The sequence below is a fragment of the Cylas formicarius genome, unplaced genomic scaffold, assembly GCF_029955315.1.
Source record: "Cylas formicarius isolate icCylForm1 unplaced genomic scaffold, icCylForm1.1 PGA_scaffold_10__41_contigs__length_53128322, whole genome shotgun sequence".
Lineage (NCBI taxonomy): Eukaryota > Metazoa > Arthropoda > Insecta > Coleoptera > Brentidae > Cylas > Cylas formicarius.
Window position 1 is genome coordinate 53,081,817 of NW_026844214.1, and position 25,688 is coordinate 53,107,504.

Genomic DNA, 25,688 nt, shown 5'->3' on the forward strand with positions numbered 1-25,688 from the left:
AGACACTTATATCCCACATTCTTAATCGATTCGTTTCTTAGAAATTCTTATTTGTTACTCAGATATTGTGTTTTATATATTCTTTCATAATCCTATTTAGTCTGTTTCTAGTTTGCAATCATGGTTATTGTTAAGTCGATGCTTCTGCCTTTGTTCTTGTAAGTACGCTTATTAAGGCCGTCTTGCACTTGAATGCAGTCTTAACTTTGTACCATCTCACATCGTCCTGTCGTTGTTTTGAGTTTACAATTTGATGTTTTGTTCGAGTGAAGCCATTATGAAGGAAATCATTTTTAATACTCCTTAATTCAACTAAATAAAGACGTCGATTAATGTTTCGCCCAAATATGTTAACTTTGCCACCAAGGTTCCACTTTTTCCCTTAAACTTTTTTTGTTTCCATCTAAATCCAATGTCGCTCTTGTTTAAATTGTTAACGATCGTAACAACGTGGAACCAATTTCTTCGACCCGGACCACGAAACGAGGCCAGGCGCGGGCGGTATTTGGTCTCGGGTGCAGGAACGACGGTATTCTTGGTAATGTGTCGATGACGGTGGTGGTAAAGCGATGAGCGCGGTGAGCGGCCTGGCACGCGTGCGCGCGCGCGCCCTCTCTCAATCCCTATCTGTGCAGGAGCTGCGGGCTGCTAACGAGACGTTACGCACGCTGCAGACGCAGCTGGAGCTAGTACCCTCGCCCTCCAGTAGTACCGTCAAAGTACTGCTGGATACGAAAGACGCTAGAATAGCGACTCTAGAACGCGAAGTTCGCCTGCTGGAGAGCGAGGCGGATAGGCTTGGCCCCGCCAAGCCCAGGCGACAAGTAAGTTTTCTGTTGAACGACGTGCAGATCGGGAAGGACGGCTCTATAATCGGGTAGACTGTAAAACTAGATGTAAAAGACTCTCCGGCCGCTTGGCGCGGGGTTCGAGTTTTACCACCTCACTGTCTCTCGGCACCGCGCATGCGTCCCGCACGGATAGTGCATGCGTCCGCTTGTCGCGCAGCTCGACGAGTTCCGGGTGGAGATACAGCGCAGGGACCAGGAGATCCTCGCGATGGGCGCCAAGATGAAAACGCTCGAGGAACAGCACCAGGACTATCAGAGGCACATCGCGGTGCTGAAGGAGTCGCTGTGCGCGAAAGAAGAACACTACAACATGCTGCAGGCGGACGTGGAGGAGTTGAGGGCGCGACTGGAGGAGAAGAACAGGATGATCGAGAAGAAGACGCAGCAGCACCAGCAGGAGAGGGCGAGGGCGGGCGCGGAAATCGCCGAGATGAGGGAGCACATGGACATCAAGGATCGGAAAATTAACGTGCTGCAGAGGAAGGTACGTAGCTTGGGGATCCATTCGTTTAAAAACCTACAATGGGTCCGTCTTGAAAAAATAATTATTTATAAAATGTCCGCCACAATGGCATCATCGGACACGCACGAAGGCGCACGCACGCGCATAGAAATCGGCCCATTGCAAACCTTTGATTTAAATTTCTTTTTTTTTTTGGTAACTACTGATTAGATCAAAAAAATGCTGTTTGAAAGACAATTTCATATGTTTTAATACGAGTTTAAATTGATTAAAATTTATTTTCGCTTTTTAGGTTTAGCATATAAAGTATGCCAATTATTGATAATTAGCAACTCGACCCCCTCTTGCTCTAATAACATTTCTTACTCGATTAGGAATAGATCTAATCAAGTACGCTGTTGTTTCTTGTGGAATGTTAAGCCACTCTTCGTCTACTGCAACAATAAGCTCTGGGATCGAGGTGGGGGTACGAAGTCTACCTCGAATTCTCTCTTAGCTCATCCCGAATATGTTCGATCGGATTGAGGTGGGGACTGCACTTACACAATCCTTGCAGTGTGCGGTCTAGTTTCGTCATGCATAAAAATGAATTCTTCTCCAATGTAGTTGACATCTGATACCACGTGATCTGATAAAATATCCTCGATGTACAGGGTCGGATCATGCGTCCATAGGAATTGCACCCCATATCATGCAGAAACGACCTTCATAAGGGCTCCGCTCTTCATTGCAACATTCTGCAATAAAGAACAGTTGACACAATAAATGTTCCAGAATGCCTAGCAAAAAATCCAGTCTCCTCAACCGTTGACATACTCTTCGAACTACCGCGCGTGTCATGTCCAGTTGTCGAGCAACACCTCGGTGGCGAAGTCCACTTTCGATTCAAGCGCTAACTTGTACTGCTTTTTGCTGTGTAGTATGCATCATGCGAACACAATTCAATGCTACCAAAATGGTTAAAAACGAAAAATGCGAAAATTCCACTTGCAAAGTATATAACAATTGCATGAATACGTTTCATTTGTTTAACCGTAGCTACGCATATATAATATCAGCATTCTTGACAAATTTAAACTCATACTAAAGCTTATTAAATTGTCTTCCAAATATCATGTTTATTTTTTGGGTAGGGGTTTCTAAAAAGAAAACACTAAAGTCAAAAATTACAGGCCCCGATTATACGCGTTTTACGTGACGCAGATAACAATAATAATATGTGGATGAGTATTTCAAAGTATTTCAACTTGAGAAAGTGATAAAACCAAGGGCCGAAACATATTTTCAAGAAAAACCTTTTCGAAATCAACTGTTTCGCGTGACAAATACAACGGACATTGTCAAAAAATGCAAATAAAATGTCGCGTAACCTGCTTATCCAAGACCACAGTAAGCAAGCCTAGATTTGTATTCCAAAAACGAACGGTTAAACTTGAGAAATTAAATCGTTAGACAAGGATAAAAACAAGGAAACAAATATATTTTCGAAAAAAATAAAAAAATTTCAAAATCAACTGTTTTCCATACTATATATATTAATGATAACCTTCATGATCCAAATCGACAAATACGATGTCTGAATAGGAAATTGTGAAGAAAAAGCCACTTATCCAAGACCACGGTAATCTATAAACAAGTAACGTTAAACGGTTAAATTTGAAAGATAAAGTCGTGAGAAAAATAAAAAAAACGAAACAAGCGTATATCGACGGATTGACTTCAATTCCAATATGACTTTATTATTATATTTTCAAGAACAATCTCGTACATCTATTTTAGTTTTTCAGAAAACAATATTAAAAAAACATTTTCCGCCATACTTGCAGGGTTAGTTGGTAGGTTGGCTTGTTTTTTTTGTTTTTCTTTAATAAAATTAACTTAAGTTTTTTTTAACTAGTTCCAGAAAAGTTTCATCTCCTAATGAGTGTTTTTTTTAATAAAACAGATGTTAAACAATTATTAGTGGCAAATGGGAAAAAAACAAAAAGTATATATTTTATTTGGGTGTTGAAGTCAAATGAAACGGCTAATTTATTTTTTTAATAATTTTCCAATTTAATATTTGCTGCCGTGACTGGTTTAGATTTTTTCATTAAAACTTGTAACATCTAAAACGCAGAAAACCTCGAAATCCTGGCAAGAACTCAATAATATGAAAAAAAATATTTTTTTTTTCAAAAATTAAACATTAATTTTAATATAAAAAGAGACCTATTTAAAAAATATATAAGTAAAGTGAAATAAAAATAAAAAAGTAAAAATATGTGAGTATTAAGTTTCCAGAGATAAAATACATTTTGAATAAGTTTCAAGGCAGCGTAAAACCATCGAAAAATGGACGCCTGATACACAGAGCCGTTTTTCGAGATACGGAAAGTACGATTGCATTTCGCCTGACGTACGTGGTGTTCGACATTAACACTCCATAATTTAGCGGTCCACGACTCTCATTTTGTAATTCAGATCTTGGTTTGAGCCATTACGGACCGCCTTTTACAGATATTACGATGTTCTGTGCGATTAAGTGAAACGAAAGTGAATTTGACCAGTGTCGAGAGAGTTCAACTAGTAAGTAAATGTTGAACGTTGAAGTTAACTAACACACCCCGAATTTTTCGCCGTACTACCAATATTAATCCATTACGATCGTAGATCGATTATTGACACGTTTCGTTTCGTTTATACTGCAACCGTTCGAACAGGTCGAAAATTTGGAGGACCTGCTGAAAGAGAAAGACAATCAGGTGGACATGGCGCGGGCCAGACTATCGGCGATGCAGGCCCATCACTGTTCGTCGGAGGGAGCACTTTCCACGTTGGAAGAAGCCATCGGCGACAAAGAGAAACAAATGCAACAGTTGAGAGAGCAGAGGGACAGGGCGGAACAGGAGAAGCAGGAGGAACGCGAGCTGCACGAGCGCGAATTGGCGGAGTACAAGATGAAGATCCACGCGCTGAATAGCGAGGTCGAAAAGTTGACGGCCCGATTGGAACGCGCGCAAAACGACCGCGAACGCATCGAGGCCAAATTGGAAAGTTCCCAGTCCGAGTTGGGTGAGTCCCTAAAAGTGCCATGTTTGTGGATTAACGGGCTGGATCCACTATAGAATAAAGTTCATTATGTCATTGGTCTCAAAACTTATGGCAAAATAGTAAATGCAAAAGTTCGAAAGATTGTTAGGATGCAAAACTTCAAAAAAAAGTTGCAAATTTTTAACGGGAATTCAGAACAAAATTTCAAAATAAGGTGTAAAAAATATATGATTTATTTGTCATGCTTCTTGTGCTGCCTTGAATACTTTAACATAATTTTAAAACTTGCTTCCTAACAATCTTTACAACTTTTGTATATAGCATTTTCTCATAACTTTTTAAACCAATGAATTTTACTCTATAGTTGACTCACCACCTTATTTCTGGAACTAGAAGAGATTGAACATAAAGTTAACTACAATAGCTGCTCTGGTTAATTTGGAATTTTCATTTATTATATTTTCATGTATACATGGTTAGCTGCTTCACAGTATATGTTGCCGTATATTAACACTGATTTAACTAGGTCTTTGAAACAAAAGTTCAGCATTGTATCGGGTATTTCAATCTTATTTCAAGATACTTTTATCGTTTATTTATTTCGCAAAGATTGCATTTTTAAATTACAATAAAATCCTACAGTGTTGCCATACTTCGCGCATAACCAGTTTTCTCACTTTTTTCAAATGCAAACCCCCATATATTATGCTATGTCTAGATAGACTACTGAAAGGCGAATTCAAGGATATATAACATCAGGGGTCTACAAATCACCGTTTCTGAGTTATCGTTCATCATCTTCAGTACGAAGGCCATTTAACGAATTAAGAATTAATATTTTTCTGACTATATGGCGCGATAAGCGACGCGAACGGACGTGTCGGTGCAGCTTTCTCAAGTTACTGTAAATTGTAGTTTGTTAGAGAACGGAATATTAATAAAAGTGATTGAAAAAAAATAGTGATAGGAAAAAAGTGTCATCAACAGATAAAAGCAATCCTTGGAATAGAAAACAAAAACTCTGAATACCCCAGTGGCGGGGGGATCTTCAACATTGAACAAAATAAGGAATTTGAGACGTTTACAAGGCAAGGAATTCCATTGCACGCTCACCAATGAAGGTCTCAAATAACACTAATTCGGATTTTAATGCGTAAGAAATTGATGACTAAACAGACAGAACAAATAGTAAAAGGCAAAAGGATACTAGAATGTCACGTACAAACATAAGCTTGAGTGATGAAGTTGATGAAAAGCACACTTCGGAAGCGTGTGAGGGAAACCAAATGATCAATGTGGTGTTAAAAGCTATTGACAATATAGAATATGCAATGGAAATAGGTAGCAAGAGCGAAGTGAATGATGATGGAACTGCTCATCCATAATGCCAAAAACATTTACTAAAATGGCATATCGAATGGATGCGCTTGAAAAAGGAAACCGTCTCCTAAGGCAAAAACACATAAGTCAAACCCGAGGTCAAACCGCTACATCTCAAGGACACACAAATATAATCTCCCTTAATTGTGGAGCAATAATAGTGCACAGTCATAGAAAAATACTCAACAACAGAAATTAAAAGTAACCCTAGAAGATAAAAGTGATATTAATGTAAAGGAAATAGGTATAACAGATCCCATGTTTATGCTGACAGGAATTGAAAAAGGCAACACGGATGCAGAATTTATGGATGAATTACTTCGATTCAATCGAGAAATTAATGCATTAAATGAAAAAATTAATATTATAGCGAAAAAAAATTGCAGAAACCATCTCAAGGGGAATTGGATACTACAAGCACCCCCGACAACAGCAAAAAAAAGAAAGAATAAATTTCGACCTAGTTATAATTTATGGTCAAGAATATATACCATTGGCTATGTGTTTTAAATGTTGTGGTTTTGGGCATGTGGTGAAGTATGGCCAGATGGAAAAATTCTGCCATAAATGTGGAGGCTGACATGAAGGGAGAGAATGTGAAGCACCGGAGTTGTCTTGCCCAAACTGTAATCGTATGGGCTACCAAGACGTAAAGTACTAGACAAGAAGCAATAACTGCCCAGTTTTATTATTATGATGAAAATTTTTAGAAATTAATGATAACACCATGAATAGTTCGTGCACAACAAAGATGAAAGAGATTCAGAACGGCCTCAGTCTTATTCATCAAAATTTTCGGTCAATTGGAAGTTCAGTTGACCTGTTGGAGGTTTTTCTCAAACTCAATTTAGATTGTCAAGTGTTGTGTGTCTCAGAGCATTGGAAAACACAAATACACCTACAAAATTATGGTATAGAAAGATTCAGACTAGTCGCAAGTTTCTGTAGGTGACAGGAAAATAGGCACGGGGGCTGTGCAATTTACACAAGCTTCAGCTTGCTGAAAAATACGTATTTGAGTGTTGTGACAGACCCCTCGCAGGAGATAAGGTTTCCTTACGTAAACTAGAGTGTTGTTAGATATCCTTACAAGTAAACCAAATAATGTGCTAGTTTGATAGTTATTGCAGAAGACTTTAACATAGATTTGAAGTCCAATAGTAAGACTCTGAGTGACTTTCTGTCAATGATTAACTCGTTTAATGTGTTCAGACCATATGCGATTATACTCGCGTAACAGTTAACAGCAAAACGTGCATAGACAATATATTAACAAAATTTGAAGTAGATTTTACTTCTGATGTTCTAAATTCGTTCATATCTGATCATACTGCCCAGAAATTGGTACTTAAAATTAAATACCAAAAAATTACCTTTATAGAAAAATAAAAAATTAACATAGTAGCGGGTTTGATGAAGTGTCCAGTAACCTATTAAAATTTATAATTGATGCAATTGCTCAACTACTGATTTACATAATTAATAATTCGTTAAGATGGGGTCTTTCCAGAACAACTAAAGCTTGCTGTAGCCATGCCAGTTCTGAAAAGGGGGATGCAAGTAAATTAGAAAACTACCGGATTATATCAGTTGAACATGAACTGACAAAAGCATATGATTAATACCCTAGACTACGATATTTTATTGAAGAAACTGTATCAATATGGTATCCGAGAGGTGACACTAAAGTGGATCACATCATATCTAACAGATAGAATGCAACAAGTAGCCATATGTACTGGCTTGGATAGAATTGTATCTAGCCCTGCTCCTGTCTCATTAGGAATTCCACATAAAAGTGTCATTGGCCCTATTTTATTTGTATTTTACATAAATAACATAACAGAATTACTTACAGTAGTAGAAAATTGTAAAATAACGAACTATGCTGACGATATAAGTTTGCTATGATATAAATATTTTAAAGAACGCAGCCACAAGCTTTATGACGAAGTTGAACATTGATGTAATAAAAATAAATTGGTTGTTGTTTTTTAAAGAAACTTCCACAGGCTACTGTAATACTTTTTACAAATCTTCTGGAGTCCTCCTGCGTCGATTTTTGCTGCTGACGTTTCGCCAATCATCTTGTTGGCTTCTTCAGAGCTTGACTGAAACTGCCTCGTATTTTACTCTGTACCTGCTAATATATTGTTTGAAGGGGACGGAGCTAAATGAGCGGCATAAACACCGTCGTCTCGGATGACTGATTCCCAAATTAATGACAGGTAGAGACCTGAGTCGTGGTTAATATTGTTAAGTTGTTTATAGATTTCTATAGACTCGGATTTTTCGTTGGTAGAAGAACTGATTACATGCTAGAATTTTATTTTTATCGAATAAAATTTTATGTCTGGTTTCATGAGTGTGTTCGGCCACAGCTGATGACTTTATTTGTCTTAGTCGTGCTCTTTCGTGTTCTTTGAGCCTAGTTGATATTTTTCGTCCAGTCTCTCCAATGTATTCTTTGCCGCATATGTATGGAATGCTGTAAACTCCTGGCATCTCAAATGGAATTTTGTCTTTGACGGACCGAAGATGAGAGATTTTTGGACAAGTGGTAAATCTGGTTTTGACGTTATATTTCTTTAGAACTTTTGATATGTGGTCAGTGATGTTTTGAATGTAAGGAAGGACCACAGTGGCAAGTGTAGGATTGCTTTCGACCTCATTGCTATTGGTAGGTTGTGGTGAAGTGTATTTTTTCATGGAACGCTTAATATCTTTAATGTGTTTATTATTAGAGAGAAGAGCAGAGGTAAGAAATAGTTTTACGGATCTGTAAACAAGAGAGTTGATAACCGAAGTTTTGTAAAAAGCAAATATAGTACTATTCAAGACGAACAAGAGCAAAGTAGCTGAACCAAAAACGATCACGATAACTTGTTAATTCCGTGTTAGTTATGTTGTGGGTAAATGAAACAAGGTATGTTATTCGTTTACGTATACGTTTCGAGTTCTAAAAAACTACATAGGTATAAATACTAAAAAGATTATATCATGCCAATTTTGAAAGTCATATTAGATAACTACTGTATAGGAGTTGCAGAGACATTGAAAAAGTATTTATAGTACAAAAACTTGCAATTAGAACAATTCTAGGTCTAGAAAGTAGATAGTCGTGCAGAGGAAAGTTCAAAGAACTGAATGTCTTAACAGTAACTGCAGGGTTCATACAGGATTTCCTCATGTGACTTTTAAAAAAATAGATCCTTTTTTACTTCTAAACTGTTTATGCAACACGCACACAGAATTTTAGTTTTCCTCACCATCACAGGAACCGAAAATGGTCCTTATTACCAGTGCATAAAAATATTCAGCAACAGAAAATTGGAACTGTTAAAATCTTAAAGAAAGAAATTTTTAATATTCTAGTCAGAATGGAACCATACACTATTATTACTATAAAAGGTTAGGATTTTTTTCTTGACGACAATTACGAAACCATCACAAGCAATCTCAAAAAACAATAATAAATCAAAACAATTTACAATAGAGTTATGGTTTTGGTGCCCGAAATATCAAAGAAAAAAAATTCTAATTATTAACTTTACATAAAAAAGTGCCTCTCGAGAATATTTGTACGTTGGACATATATCCGTTAGAGGGCGTGTTTCTACTAAATTTCGAATAAGCGTTATTTGCAATAAAACAGTTTGCATCGCCATTTGGAATAAGATTGAAACTGCATTTAATGTTGCAATTTATCAATAAATGTATACAGAAAGCATACTCAATGTAAAAATATATAAAAAACATAAATAGAAAAATATAATAATTATGAATTAAACAAATAGGTTTGAATTATGGACTTTTATTGATTTTTGAAGCATTCAAATTTATTTTTTTATACTACGTTTTATTTTTATTTATTTATTTTTTTAATACTAATCATTGTTCTGCAGTTGGTGAACACTGTTCTGTTAAGAGAGAGTCCTTTAATTTTTTTTCCAACTGTGATAAAGTTTTCTGCATACACACTGCATGGAGGATTCTTCTCTGTTTCATATTCAATTCCTTGATTATATATATATATATATATATATATATATATATATATATATATATATATATATATATATATATATATATGCCGACTTCCTCTTCACTATACCTTACTTTATGAAAAGTCGTTTTTTAATAATTTATACTAGTGTTGCTAGAAAATTTGAGTCCTTAAATGTCAATTGTTTAAAAAAACGGAAACAGTACCTCCTGAATGATATCCCAATTATTATTAAATTCTAAATTGCCTAATATATGTAAAATTTTTATGTAACTAATTTTCTGAGAATTAACTTTATTCATTATTATTATATAGAAAAGATAGGTAGGCAAATGAGGACCCAATGAAAACCGTATCTCCTAACCTAAAATGTATCAAAAAGCATCTAAAACCGTAAACCTCACCAAGAGAAAGTTTTAAGTTTAAAGTTAATATTTAAAAGTTGTTTCATAGGTATATAGATGAATTCGTATGGAAAGAACACATATGATATGAAGCAAATTTTGAGTATTCATCAACTTCTCGTTCATGGCACTTCCCGTCTACTCTCCGAAGTTAAAACGTTACGTAGGTCGTACCCATTATCTCCGTGTTAAGTAATTCTGCGCGGTTGTAAAACCCGAATAAAGCTACTAATACCTGAAAACTGTTACGACGGACTTAGGCAAGTCGAAAGCTGAGCTGGACAAGGCGATGGAATTCGGACGTAGGGGAGACGATTACGAGACGATGAGGCAGCGAATCGCCCGCTTGGAACTGGAAAACGAACGGCTGAGGCAGGACTTGGATCTCGCCCAGACCAAAACGACCACGTTCGGTAGAAACATATACAGCAGCTCGCACGAGCTGGACAGAGCGCACGAGAGAGCAGACAAGACGTCGTCCGATTTGAGACGGTGTCAAGCGGAGCTCCGGGTGACCCAGGCGGACAGCGAACGAGCCCGTTCCGAAGCGCAAGCCCTGCAGGAAAAATTGGAAAAGTCGCAGGTAACCTTCTCACTTTTCGATACATTAATGGAAGGCTGGTGATTCATGTAAGATGACTTTTGTCGAAACCTGCGATAGTTTTGGTTAATTAGAACTTTGAGATATCTATGGATAGACTTCGATTACCTCTTATCTTTAATAAATGTATTAAAAACTTAACAGTATTAAAATGGACGGGATAAGATTGACTTTGGATCTATACTTTGATCCCTTATCTATAGTACCAAAACGTCGGTTATAGCTGGTACCATCCGCTGTTAAAAGGGTCATAAAAAATTTGTTGTCGGCCAAACGAAAGATGGGAGGGAAGTGGAAAGGACGTTCAGGTATCTATGGATAGAACTCATTTACTTCTACCTTTAATAAATATTTGAAAATTCTTAAAACAACGTAAGTATTAAAAAAACTACCCTAACCAAAATTAACTAATAAGAAAAAATTTAAAATTTGAAAGTCCATTTTTGATTTTTTTCCCTCATTTGTAATCGTGCAGTTTGGAGGGTATATACTTTGACACTTTTTATTTAACTGTCAAAATGCCAGGGAGAAGCATTAGGGCACCCCGTATAATTGGAAAGTGAATAAAATCTGAAAGTTTCTCTAAATACAAAGAACTTTTGTACTTAAAATTTATCGATAACTGTCGCGGATTTTGAGAAATGTATGCGAGACACTCTGTACTTTAAACAAAGAGAATATCCACCGATTTGAAAAAATATTTTTCAGTTGACGTTCACAAAATAGAGTAAAAATTATCCACAATTAGAAAGTTTTGATGTTTTGTAGAGTTCTATTTTTTTTATCTATTTGTAATATTTTTTACAAATTTTTACAAATTGGAAATAATTGGGAACACTTTACTTTACATTAATTTATTATTGTGTTATTGTAAATAATGTGTCCTTTTATTATGCAAAAAACAAGAAATGATATCAATGCGCAATTTTCTTGCCTTTTTAATTGCAGTTATTGGTATTTTTATTAGTAATTAATTATTTGGTAGATAGTAAAAGAAAATAGAACAAATGGTGTTAGTAATGTTTCGCGAAAAATTAATGTGATTAAGAGCGACCGAGTATAGATTCAAAGTTTATTATAATTTAACAAATCGCATAGGGGGAAGTATATCGCCTCAAGGCCCGATTGGAAAACTCACACCAGGAACAAGACAGTCTCAGAGAAGAGCTCGAGAAGGCTCAGGCGGCGACGGCCAAATTACATGCCGACAAAGACCGAGCCTACGCAGAGCTGGACAAGGCAAGCTTTACACACCTTACACCGAGCCAAATCTCGATAACTCTATTGCAAAGAATTGATAAATTTTAAATATCCAAATATCCCAAAAAGTATGGGTTATACATAAAAACGGATTCATCGGAGGTATGTTTTTTTTTAACTTTTATCAAACGGTTTCCTATAAAAAAAAAACTCTATCCTGATTATAATATATTTTTTCATTATTATTACAGCTATCGAAAAAAGATGAAAACATTTCCTATTTATAAAACACTTCTAGATTTTATGTTTTTTCAATTTCTTTTTGACAGAGTTATCGCTTGGCTAGTAATTTCATTGACACCCGGCATATGTGTAGCGTAATGGAGATCTAAGCGGTTAATTCTTCCGGAATTTAGATGAGAGAAGATCTGGAGCGAACTTCGGCGACCTTGGGAAAGGCTCAACTGCAACAAGACAAGCTCCAGAACGCGCTAGACAAGGCGCAGACAGAGGTCGACAAGCTCCAAGAAAAGTTAGACAAGTCACTTGGGGAAACTCGACGGGTAAAAATTACGGTCAAGAGTTTAAGGGCATATTTATCGGCCAAGAAAAAGTTTCTTGCTTCGTTTATTTTATATGACTTGTCAAATTTTATGGAAAGAAATCTTTTTTTTAATTAATTACTGTAAAACCTAAAAAATAATGTTTGTCAAACTGCCCATTTATTATTCGTTGTTTTAGTCGACATATAGGTATCATTTTTTATTGCTACTTTAACTATATCTTTAACTTTATTAAATTTAATTGCTCTAGTTAATCAAAAACTTTAGTTAATTTCACTAACTTTAACTTACCAAAATTGACTTCAATTAATCTTGCTAACTTCAACTAATTTTAATAACTTTTATCCACTTTTACGAATTTTAACTGCAGTAACTGACCAGTACTAACTTTAATTTATTTTAACTATTTTAACCAACCAAAATTAATTTTACTTAGACTTATTAACTTGAACCAATTTTACTAATTCTAACTACTTTAACTATCCAAAACTAATTCGAATTAACTTTAGTAATTTTTAATTATTCCAGCTATATGAAAGAACCTGACAATTTTCAATTTTTATTTAATAAAAAATAGTAAAATCACAAAAAAGTATTATTTCCGATTGCTTAATTTAAAAAAAGTATAAAATGCTTCAAACTTAATTAATAATTATGAATGAAGGAAAAAGATAAAAAAAATAATTTTTTTCTCTACACTCAAAAACGAAGCAGGTTTACGTTATATGTCATATAATAGCTCCAATATTATCGGATTTCTTGGAAGTCAATAATATCACTAGGTTCGTAAAAATCCATTACAGATTCAGCTGGAAAAGGAAAAAGTCGGATACGACTTAGAGAATATCCAATCGCAATTGGACAAGGCTCTCGGCCAATCTGCTCGCGCGCAGAAGGAGAAAGAGCAGGCCCAGCACGAAGCAGATCGGCTTAGGGACAAACTGGAAAAATTGCAAAGTAACATCGGGCGCCTTCAAAAGGAGAAGGACGGTTTCCAGGACGAGTGCGAAAAGTTGAAGGAACGCCTCGATACGCAGCTCAACCAGATTTCGAAGGCGCAGCGTGACAAGGCGGACCTCGAAACCGAACTGGACGTGCTCAAGGAGCGGTGGGAGAAGACGCACGCCCACCAACAAAAACTGCAGATCGAGAGGGACGACGCGATCGCCGAGATCGACATGCTCAAGGACAAACTGGAGAAAGCGATTTATGCGTCGCAGAAGGCGATCGACGAGCGGGAGAACGTCCACAAAGAGTTCGAGAAGATCCTCGAAAAGTACGACAGGTGAGACTTCGTTTCGCGTCGAAAAAAGCATATTTCTTATGTTTCGTCTGTTCTCTGTTCTCCTGTGTCTGTTCTCTGTAATGGACTTTGTAGCAGTAACTCTGATTATGACAAAAAAAAACTGAAAATTGTTATCTTCCGAAGTAGCCGTCTGGTTTTAAGACCGCTTTGAGAGCTACAAATTTCATTAAATCGTAAAGTCATTTTTATGGGTCCTTTTTCTTACTGAATAGCATTTTGTATCGATATATTTAGCGTAAATGATTTCTTCTTGTCTTCTCTTGCGATTTTTAAATGCAAATGAAAGCTGGAACTATTTAGTCGCAAGTAAGAAAGATCAATACGCTGGCTATATATTTTTTCTCCCTTTTTGAGCAAAAAAAATAAGTGAATTTTGTTATATATGCCAGTCGGTCGCATGGGACATTTAAAAGGAGCCCAATTTCCGCATTCTTACTCAAATCGTTCTGAAGTGATTCGCGTTTTTATCAAGATGACAGAGAACAGACGCCGCGAACTCTAAATTAAACTCTATACGTGTGTTACATTAGAAGTCGTCTTTAAATTTTGCGATTCATAGCGATGTTATAAAAACATAATAAAATCGCAAAAAAAAAGATGAACGCCACTGCCCGATCGCGGCCATTTGTTATAGTCTCGTGGCCGATTTGAAGAGTCAAATTTCGGTATTCTAAGTCAAACCGTTCCGAAGTTATTCTCGTTTTTATAAAAAAAAAAAACAGAAACAGAGATGCAGGAGAACAGAGAACAGACGAAAAATAAAAAACCTTTTTTCGACGTCGCGTTCCACGAACTAAATTTGTTATAGGCAGGTGTGCCTGGCGGGTCGTTTAAAAGAAGCCGAATTTCGGCTCCCTAGTTGAAACAGTTCGGAAGTTATTCGCGGTTTTATCAAGAGCACCGACAACAGACGCAGGAGAACAGAGAAGAGGCGGGCGATAAAAACGATTTTTTTTAACGCCGCGATCTCAGCCATTTCTTATAGGTCGCGGGTCGTTTAAAGCTAGTCGAATTGCGGCATTCTAGCGCAAACCGTTATTCGCGCTTTTATCAAGAGAATAGACGAATCGACGCGTACCGACGGCCGGATTTCATCGGTTTCTGGCAAATGTTTCGATTTCATTTCCGATTTCAGGTCGCAGAGCGAGGTGTACCGGCTTCAGAACAAACTGGACGCGGTCCAGGCGGACCGGGAACGCTTTGAGCTCGAAATCGAAAAGCAGCAGTTAATTTCGACGAAATTCCGCGAGGACCAGCGCAAGCTGCAGGACGAAATCGAGCGTGTACAGGAGATGTACGAGCGCGCGCAGACGCAGCTCGCACGCAGCAAAGAGCTCGAGGAGAAGCGCGAGGAAGAGCTGGAGATGGTCCGCGAACGTTACGACAAGGCGCAGCTCGAAATCAGGAGGCTGCAGGGCGAAAAGGAAAAACTCCTCGCGGAGCAAGAGCGCGCGCGCTACGAGATCGATCGCGCGCACGCGCAAAGCGCCAAAGCGCAGGCCGCGTACGAGAAAACGCAGGAGGAGGTCGCGAGGTTGACGATAGAGGTGGAAAAGGCGAGGGACAAGCACGACAAGCTGCAGAACGAGTTCCGCAAGGTTGTCGGGGAGTACGACGCGTTGAGAGAGTCGAGCGGAGCGAGAGACAGGTAGATCAGAGTACTATAGTAGACATTGATTCCCTAATACCAACATAACAACGGAAAGTGTCGTCAGGAAAAATGGTAACGCATCTAAATATTTTTAAACTGAAATAGCTATGTATTTGGCAGATGCAAACCTTCGTAAAATTACTGACAGAATTTTGCAATATATTGAGGTCCCGTTTTCAACTAGTTCGTCTTTTGTCCAAAGAAACTTCTATAGGTTACTGTAATACTATTAACAAATCTTCTAGATTCCTTATGCGTCGTTTATTCATAAATTAAATTTGCTGACGTTTCGCCAATCATCTTGTCGGCTTCTTCGATTTCAGTTAAGCTCTCAAGAAGCCAACAAGCTCATTAAGTTTGATCTTGTAGGTTCTCGCGTTACGACAGAGACGACCGGACGAAAGAGGAAAACGACCGGTTACGATCGGAAATCGATCGACTCAGAGATCGCCTGGACAAGACGCTCGGCGACCTGGACAAATCGCGGAAGGAACTGGCTGAGAGCGGCAGGGGCAAGTACGTCTACGAGCAGGAGAAGGAGAAACTCGCGGAGGCGGAACGTCTCAAGGACGACCTGCAGCGGACGCTGAACGAGAACCGGCAGCTCGAGACGAAGCTGCACGAGGTCAGCAAGCAGCTCGAGCTCGCGCGACAGGAAGTCGCCAAGGTTACCCAGAACCAAGACAAGCAACGCGTCGAGCTCGAGCGATCCGTGATCGAGCTGGAAAAGATCCGGGATCGTTTCGAGAAACTGAAGGCACAGCACGAGAAACTGGAAAAAGAGAACGAGAAACTGCGGATGGAGGTGGCGCAGGCGGAACGACGCCAGACGCTCGCGGCGGACAAGGTGAGGAACGACGAGCGACTGGAGATCGAACGCCTGAAGGAGAAGCTGGAAAAGGCGCTGCAGGCGAGGAACGCGACGGAAATGGAAGCGGGACGGTTGGCGCAGGAGTTGGAAAAGTCGCAGATGCACCTGACCAAAGCGCTAGAGACCAACGAAGCGACCAAGATCGAGTTTGAACGGATGGCGACCGAGTTGGCGAGGATGCACGAGCGTCTCGAACGCGACAAGCTGGAATGGAAAACGATGGAGCAGGAAAGGGACGTTCTGCGCGCCGAGCTGCAGCAGGTGCGCGGCGGTTTGGACGTGCAAAGACGCGATCATAGGACGCAAGAGGCGATCGTCAAGCTGCAGCAGGAACTGGCGCACTCCAACAGGGAGCGGGAGAAGATGGCGTCGATGTTGGACAAACAGGGCAGGCAGGGCGAGTCGATCGAGAAGCAAATCGTCAAATACGAGGCCGACATTAAGCAGCTGACCGCGGAGAGGGACCAGCTGGTCACGCAGCTGGAAAAGTCGCAGGATATGCTGATGAACTTCCAGCAGGAGCTCAATCATAGTGAGGCGGAGCTCGAGAAACACAAGCAGGAAGTGGCGCGGCTGAAAGGCGAGCAAAAGCGCACGTCGCAGGACGAGATCGCGCGGTTGCAGCAGCAACTGCAGACCGCCCAGAAGGAACGCGACCGCGCGGAGAAACTGCTGCAGGAGACGGGTGCGAGGGGCGATTCCGAGCTCGAGCAGTGGCGGAACGTCATCGAGCGGGAAACGGTGCGCGCGGATCAGGCCGAGAAGACCGCGCAGGACCTGCAGAAACGCATCCAGGTGATGGAGAAACAGTTGCAGCAGCAGCTGCAGCAAATGGCGCAGTATCAGAAGGAGAGGGGCATCCAGCCCGCGAGGGACGACAAGGAGACGCAGCGGCTGAGGGCTGAGCTCGAGAAGGCGCAGGCCGAGGTTAAGAACGCGGCGACCGAGAGGGACAGGCTGCAGGCGCAGCTCGAGATGTTGGTGCAGGAGTTAGAGAAAAATCAGGTAAAGAAAAGACGGTGGACTGCGAGATGATTGTTTTTAAGGTACATGGATGACTGTGAAACCGCTCGTCCAGCGTTATTTTGTAATATTTTCGAATTCTTAGAAAAGCCTCTGGAGGATGCAATTTCCATGACGGTAATATTTATGACAAAAATTCCTTGGGAGAATAGCCAAACAGATAAATATCGGTCGATACTATACGATATTCGCTTGAGTAACCACGCGGTTTATAAATAATTGCACTTAGTTATATGTCCCAAACTGCAGACAGACGAAGCCTAAAGCTAAACGAAGATAACGCATCGCTGACATCGCATCAAAAGCCCTATCTATTCGATTGTCATATTGTAAAATGTGCTCTTAATTATTCCAGCCCTTGTATCGGCCATTTCGAAAAAAACTTTATTTCGCTTTCTGTGTAAATAAATGTTTTTAAAAAAGCTCTCCCGAATTTTGAACGTTTAAGTACTTAGTGTGTTTTTATTTAACAAAAACCGATACCATCGATTTTTTTTTACCCCAGCGCATTCACCACTTTTGCATCAAGTTTAAAGAAACTGTTGTATTTCAATAAAAGTGTTCGCACACTCGCATTTTTTGCGATAAATCGAAAATATACGGGCTGGTTTAAAACATATATGCCGGTATCAAGTTCCTTTTTTTTTAATGGAATGGAAATGGGACCTAAAAGATCGCTTACACCAGGTCGTCCAAACGCTAACGAAAACACCTGTACTTTGTTTGGAACGGTTTTTAATATAGCGGATTAGTAAAAAGGACCGGAGGATTTAAATATCTCCAAAACTGCCAAACCTGGAACTATAAAAATTCAGTACGTGGGAGTGTTTGAACATGCAGAATTCAAAAATGCTACCAGCAGTGTTGTCAGATTTACGAGTTGTACGTTACACAAAAACGATCCAATTAAAGTTCCTAACGTAAATAATAATTTAACACTAGGATTTGTCGAAATTGGTTACGACCCGACCATATGTTACATCTTTTGGACATCCTACAAATCTTCAAATATGCTAACACTTAAAAATATTTATTTAATAATTACATAATAGTATCTCTTTAATTTAATCTGTTTATTATTTAAAGATGCTGTAAATAATGGAAATTACTTAAAACTTCAAAGATGTCTCCTGTACTAATTTTTTGTACGTAATTTGTACTAATTTGGTTTTGAAATATAATTAATAAATTAAAAATTGAAAGTGTATAAAAATATAAAAAAATATATATATTTTTTTGTTTCTTTAAGAAAATTACAAATTAGAGATCACAATTTAAATAAAAAATTAATAATATCAGTTGTCAAAATTGCTTACGGTATGTTACATCTTTTAGACAGTCAAAAATCTATAAATAATTTAAAACTTAAAAATATTTTTTTATATTTTAATTTGTTTATTATTTAAAGATGTTTTAATTTTAAAAAAGTACACGGATTCTATAAAGATTTCACAGATTTCTAAATGATTTTCAGTTTTTCTTTTACACTACAAAAATTGAAGAGTTAAATTTATTTAAATTTATAAATACGTTACTACAAAAGCAGTGTCAATAATTTGACCATTGCCAGCTTATCTAAAAACAAACAGCGCACCACTGACTTTTTTTTCGGTAGCAAAATAAATAAGAGCGTTTAGTACTATATTTTTTTTAATTTTCCGTAGAAAAATATTGCAGCCTTGGCCCATACATGCGTCACTTGTCAAATCGCCCAAACTCTTTCTGTAGTAAAATACGTGCTGTCGTTTTGAATAAACTTGGTGTAAATAAAAAAAAATAACTCCCAGTAACAGACAAAACACGTAGCGCACCCACGTTTACATTTAAAAAGAAGTCTTATTTTTGCGCCATGTTCTTTGAAACACCTTGTACTTATAATAATTTCCCAAAAAGTATGACACGCTGGACGTTGTGTCCTCCAACGGCCATTCTAGGAACTTGAAAATAATGTCCAGCCACTTGTCGCGGGCTTTTACTCAACCATTTTTAGTGGGTCGTCCTGCAGACACGTCTGCGCACGTTGGCAAATGAACGAAAAGCATCGTTATCCGTTAAGAATACAATCCAATGTTTCACAAGCAAAGAAATTTACTTTACGTACGCGTGTTTTATTTTAACAGTGTCGATTTTACTAACTTCCTTTTAATTTTGTTCGCGCCGAGCGCGATTGCCGCTCATATCGGGGTGTATTATAGTTGCAACTGCACGAGGCCACCAAAAAATTGCAAATGGCGGGAGCGACGAAAGGGGATGACGCGCAGAAGCGTCAGTTGGACGACGAAAGGAGACGCCTGGAAGAAATGAGACGGCAGGTAGACGAGCAGAGGAAAGCGACCGACAACAAGCAGCGCCAAGTGGAAGAAAAGGAAAGGCAGCTGGCCGAGTTGGAGAAGCAATTGCAGAAGCAAAAGCAACAGACGGACCAGCTGCAAGCGTCGTTGCAGAAGGTCGGGAGGAAGCATACGAGGTCGATTAGTTAATTGATAATTCCTTGTAGGCCGGCGGGAACGCGGCCGCGGTCGCGGAATTGAACAAGAGACTCGCGGAGGCGGAAGAGAAGGCGAAAAAGGCCGAGGAGGAGGTGAAGAGGTCGGCCGCCGAGATGGAACGCTTGCTGCAACTCGTGCAGATGAGCCAGGAGGAGCAGAACGCGAAAGAAAAGCAAATTATGGAGTTGCAACAGTGAGTAGATCGTATCGATAGTATTTAAAGTAGTTTTGAATTTTTAAAACGTCCCCTGCGGTCAAGGTATGCGCGAAAGCAGAGCCTAATCGATAAATTCTCGACAATTTATCGATATTTTCTGCCCAGAGCAACGGAGCTATTCTTAGTTTTTAGTAAAAATTAGAACTTGGTTTGTTTGGAAAAATAAAAGCTTAATTCTACGCGAAAATTCACCAACAATAAAATTTGCCAATCGAAGTCGATATTTTTTGACCCAAATGACAGTTGACAGGAAGGTACTTTCAGAACATAATCCATTCTTTAATTGAAAATTGTTTAATTTCTCCGCACGGCAAAATATAGATAGGAAACGGGATTCATCGATTAATTATCCATAATTTATCGATATTTTTGATGTTTTATATCTCGTTTATTTATAACGGGAGGAGGTTGAAATTTACATGTTGTATACTTTGGTCCTTCCATTATCGAACGACATCAAAAAGTGGATTGTAGGTTTTGTCGTTTGCCATTCGTAACGGTTTTTGTGGGAGCGTCCGAAAATTAAAAAATAATAAAGTACGATTAAACGGTAGGGAGTTTGGGACTTTTAGATATTTACGGATAAACCCCGCTGACCTGTATCTTCACCGTTTAATCGTAATTAATTTTTTTTTAAGTTTTCGGACGTTCTCACAAAAATCGTTACTGGCAGCGAATGGCACATCCTATAATGTGATATCGTTCTATAAAAGAAGTATATATAAATTTCGATTTCTCCCGTTATAAATAAACAATATATATAAAACATCAAAAATTGGCTATCGAATTTTGAGCCAGTTTTTACGCCCAAAATAGAATTAAGGGATAATTTCTCAAAATGGGGTGAAATTTTTTTGAAAATATCTATAATTAATGGATGAAACCCGTTTCCACCTATATTTTGTCCCCCGGAAGAGCTAAACAATTTCCAATTAAGGAACCGATTATTTTTTGAAAGTACACTGTCACCTTTCATGCGGTAAGTTTTTTCGAAAACAGGTCTTAATTTTTCCAAAATTTCTACGTCGCTCCACGCAAGTTGAAATTTTACTAGAGATAAAATTCAAGGAATCTTTTTGACTACCTCACAAAATCGTGCCTCGCGGTTCAAGGTGCAGGCTATAATCGACCTGTCCGATGGAGAGAGAAGACCAAAATATAAAACGTAACAGTTGCAACGTCTCGTCGGTATACATAAACTTCGAAAATTTTGGATTTTTTCGCCCGAAATTCTGTTTTGATAATATTATCGACAAAACCCTTTTTCTACCTAAATTTTGCCCACCTCGTGTTAATTGTCATCCGATTTTTTCTAAAAGTACCTACGTTATTCCAGGCAGAAAATTTGGATAAATTATCGACGATTTATCTATTAAATGCCATCAGGATTTTTTATCTTTACAGAAAAATGGACGAATAATATGCATAAAAAAATTCAAAAGGCTAGTTTTAAAATCTTAAAAATTTTAAGTAAAAAAAGTACCTGTTATTACGGAATCGCCCGTATTAATTTTACTTGAGACTTTTTCTTTTTAAATAACGATAGAAAGCTGGAAATTGGAAATCTGGGAAATCTTTGTAATATCCGTAAAATCTGTGAAATCATGTCGTCAATTGGAACCTTACCGAAAAGTAAACGTGACTATTAATTGCAGGGCGCTCCGCAATGCACAGGCCAAATTAAAAAGTCAACAACAAGCGCAAACTCAAAAGGAAGAGGTAAAACGCTGAACCCGCGCTCGAAAATATCGAACTAACGTTTACTTATTTTCCTGCTAACCAAAAAAAAAAAAAACAACCGTACGTACGTATGTATATATAGGCTGGACCCGCTGGCTTCCTAAAGAGCTTTTTCTAATGTCCCCCCACTCTATCGTTTCCGTCATCCTTTCTTTCGATTCATTTTTGGTTTTGCCTTGTCGCTTTTTCGCGTGTTTTCGACATTATATTTCGTTTGCTTGGTGTTAGATGCGTAACGGACCCGAGAGCGACGCGAAAAACGATCTAGAATTAGTGGTGGGGCCGGCCGGGGGAAGGGGTATTGTAATCGAACGCGGGGAAAAGGAATGCAGGATCGCGGAGCTGGAAGAGGCGCTCCGCGAGACCCTCCGGATTTCCGCCGAGAGGGAAACGGTGCTGCGGCAGGAGGAGACGAACAGGAAACGGATCCTCGAAAAAGTATCGTGTTTGTCGCGATCGCCCATCGATATTTTAACCGGAAAAGTTGTCTCGGTCGCAGGTCGGCAAGCTGGAGCAGCGACTGTCGTCCCTGCGGGCGGCCCAGGCTACGCGCTGTCACGACTGCGGCCCTTTCGTCGGCCGGATGTCCGCGTTGGAGACGAAACTTTCCGCTTTGATCGGCCGGAGGAGGCGGGATCTCCGGGAACTCGCGCAGATGAGGTAAACAAAAATTTCGATATTAATATTAAATATGATATTTATTTTCCCAAAGACAACTACGAAATTGAAATTGAATTGAACCGCAGATTTTTGACTTTAGTGTTTTTTTTTCTAGAAACTATTCATCGGAGTCAAAAAATAAACATGCTATTCGGAAGACAATTTAATAAGCTTTAATAGATTATTATTGCGCGCAGCTACGGTTAAACAAATGAAACGTAGTTATAGTGATAGTAACAATTACACCCTTATAGACTTCAATTAATCGCCTTTGCAACTGGAATTTTCACATTTTTGTTTTTTAACCATTCGGATAGCTTGATGCACACAACGCCGCAAAAAGCCGCTCAAGTTATCGATTTAATCGAAAGTGTACTTCGCCAGCGAGCTGTTGCTCTATAACCGGATATGACAAGCGCAACAGTTCGAAGAGTGTGCCAACGGTATGAGGAGACTGGATCCTTTGCTAGGCAGGCTGGAACATTTATCGTGTCAACAATAATAAGAAACGCTCCATGAATTTCGAAGAGTGGCTATTAGTCAGGGGACAGTGAGAAGAAGACTGAAGCAAAATAACCTGACCACAAAAAAATCTGCAATTGGTCCAAAACTTACTCCAGCTCATCGACAAGCACGCTTTCGCTTGGCACGGACCATCTGTATAGGACATTGGACCATTGGGGGTCTGTTCAGTTCTCAGATGAGACCAGAATATTCCTTTTTGGTAGTGACCGACGACAAAAAGTGTACCGAGGACCAGGAGGACTATTTGCAGAATGCTGCAATGAAAAGGGGAGCCCCAATTCCTATGGACGCGTCCGTAGGGGCGGCCGTGGTCAAAGGGCTGGAGGTTATCAATTGATAGGTACATGGAGGATATTTTACCAAATCACATGTCGACCACGTGGTAGAAGAGTTCATTTTTATGCATGACAGTCTGCACACCGCAAGGATCGTGGAAGAGAGAAGAACATTTATGGGATGAGTTAAATCGGAGAATTCGAGCTAGACTTCGATCCCAGAGCTTATTGTTGCAGTAGAAGAAGAGTAGCTTAATATTCCACAAGAATCGAGTAAGAGATGTTATTAGAACAAGAGGGGGTCATACCCATTATTAAAAAATAAGTGTTGAGTTGGTAATTGTCGAAAACCCTAATTGTTTTTAGTAATCAAAAACACTTAATTTTACTCGTGCAGTTTTTTTACTAAGCTAAACCTAAATTGCAGAAAAAAAATTTAATCCATTTAAACTAGTATTAAAGCATATTAAATTGTCTTTCAAATATCTCATTTTTTTATCTGATCAGTCTTTTTTAAAAAAAATTAAATTAAAGTTCCATAGTTTACATGATAGGTGCAACGGAATTATCATAAGCAAATTAAAAATTAAAACATACATAGCTATTGGGTGCTCTTTTGGAATACACTTAAAAATCTTAATATACCTTGCAAAAAACAGCCAAATAAAATACTGGAAAAACCCATAAATTTGAATAAACACTTTTTAAAATCCAACAGGCATAACTCGATAGAGCCAGACTTCTTAAACTTTTACAAATTCCCAATTTCAATTCCACACAATCTCCGAAGAGGCTATAAGGAAGTACATTTTTGAAATAAAGTCTGCCGCTACAGGGTCATATCAAATGAACCTGGAAATGAGGGAACATATTGCATTTTGGATTCAGGCCAGGGTTCAGCTCTCTTAAATATATCTGCCGATGTCATTAATGCAACCGGTAAAGGAAAAGTCATATCGTTGATTTTATTAGACTTCAGCAAAGCATTTGATCGACTAAATCATGAATTACTAACAGCAATTGGCAGTGACTTAGTTTTAAAAATGTGGTCTTTGGTCCAGGAGTGATAATATCAGACTGACGGATCCACTTGTTTTTAGTCATTTTAATTTTCGGATGCTCCTGCCTACTTAGTATAGACAGCCACAGAATACAGCGCGTCCAGAAAACATGCCTTCGATTCGTTTATGACATTCGAGAACCTGTTCCTTATAAATTAAAAGAAACAAAATGGCTATCTATGAAGACGCAGAACTTTACACGTAGCTGTGTTGTTTCATCAAATTATTAATACAGATCGGTCATCGTATCTAACATATAAAATTCGATATCGTACATATGTGCACAAATTGGACTTTTTTCCTCCTTTTCATACAGTGCGTTTTTTGCGGAGGATTTAGAACTTTAGTGCAATTGGCATTATCAACATTAATAAGCATTATATACCTTTGGTGCTGAACTAGAATCTTTTCTAAATTAAATTTCGGCCTCCTTTTTGCGTGTAAATTTTTTTATCGATATAACACTTACATCAAATAAGTTATTATTATTATTATTATATAAAACAACATTCCAAAAAAAATCATAGTCTAGAGTCTAGACTATAAAATGTGTTGGTTAACAAAAATATTTGTAACCGTTTTTTAAATAGCGAAGGTTTTAATATCTACGGACAATATAGCGCACCGAGACCAACGCCCGAGAGATATCGGCACGTGCCATCGTTTTTTTCTATATATTTTTTGATATAGGAGGGAAGCCCTCGAGGCGACGATCAGCGAGAAAGACGCTCATCTGGCTCTTTTGGAAATTACGGGTATAAGGAACGCGAGTCAGGCCGAAGAAGCGGACCGTCTTAGGTTAGACAGACGTCGACTTGTGGAACGACTTAAAGACGAGGTAAAAACCTTTTATTGTCTTTTTTATAGTGCTTTTCGTTAGTTCGTTGCACCGTTAAAAATTTTTCCAATTTTTCAATTATTGAAAAAAAACAAAAAGTTCTAAACACTAATCGAATAGAGTTTTTTCGTTGTTTCCAAATATTTTTTTTTCACTTATTTCAGAAGATCAAAAAGTTACCAAAACTAACCGAAAAAGAGTATCAAATCGAGAGTTTCATTTTTTCTACAAATTTTTTTTTCATTTATTTTCAATATCGATTTGCGAATAACATTAAAAAGATCAAAAAGTTACCAAAACTAACACGAAAAAGTATCAAAGTTTCAACTTTATTTTGTTTTGCAATTCTAAAACTAACCGAAAGCGATTTTTTTTTCATTTCTTCTAAATAAAACTAAGGGCACATTTGACATTTGATAGAGACACGGTGTTGTCGAAACAATTGTCATCTCAAAATATATAAGTTCGTGAAAATCTGAACTTTTAGTTCTTATTTATTTTGATAAATGGATTTTCATCAAGTAAAAGCCG

At 38.3% G+C, this 25,688-nt stretch overlaps 1 protein-coding gene across 2 annotated transcripts in view; it reads left to right on the top strand.

Moving 5' to 3' along the window:
• LOC132708236 (trichohyalin) overlaps window positions 1–25,688 on the top strand; it is a 55,025-nt gene that overhangs the window by 23,712 nt on the left and 5,625 nt on the right. The window contains exons 6-19 of one of the 2 annotated variants that reach the window (XM_060680413.1): window positions 1,009–1,335; window positions 4,017–4,368; window positions 10,398–10,720; window positions 11,837–11,977; window positions 12,355–12,501; window positions 13,305–13,786; window positions 14,943–15,455; window positions 15,828–17,334; window positions 19,548–19,799; window positions 19,850–20,034; window positions 21,714–21,777; window positions 22,027–22,236; window positions 22,298–22,458; window positions 25,010–25,157. In XM_060680413.1, coding sequence (XP_060536396.1) covers window positions 1,009–1,335; window positions 4,017–4,368; window positions 10,398–10,720; window positions 11,837–11,977; window positions 12,355–12,501; window positions 13,305–13,786; window positions 14,943–15,455; window positions 15,828–17,334; window positions 19,548–19,799; window positions 19,850–20,034; window positions 21,714–21,777; window positions 22,027–22,236; window positions 22,298–22,458; window positions 25,010–25,157 — 4,812 coding nt within the window. Of the gene's footprint in view, window positions 1–1,008; window positions 1,336–4,016; window positions 4,369–10,397; window positions 10,721–11,836; window positions 11,978–12,354; window positions 12,502–13,304; window positions 13,787–14,942; window positions 15,456–15,827; window positions 17,335–19,547; window positions 19,800–19,849; window positions 20,035–21,713; window positions 21,778–21,880; window positions 22,237–22,297; window positions 22,459–25,009; window positions 25,158–25,688 lie in introns of those variants that run through there. The other variant, XM_060680414.1, reaches the window with a different exon arrangement.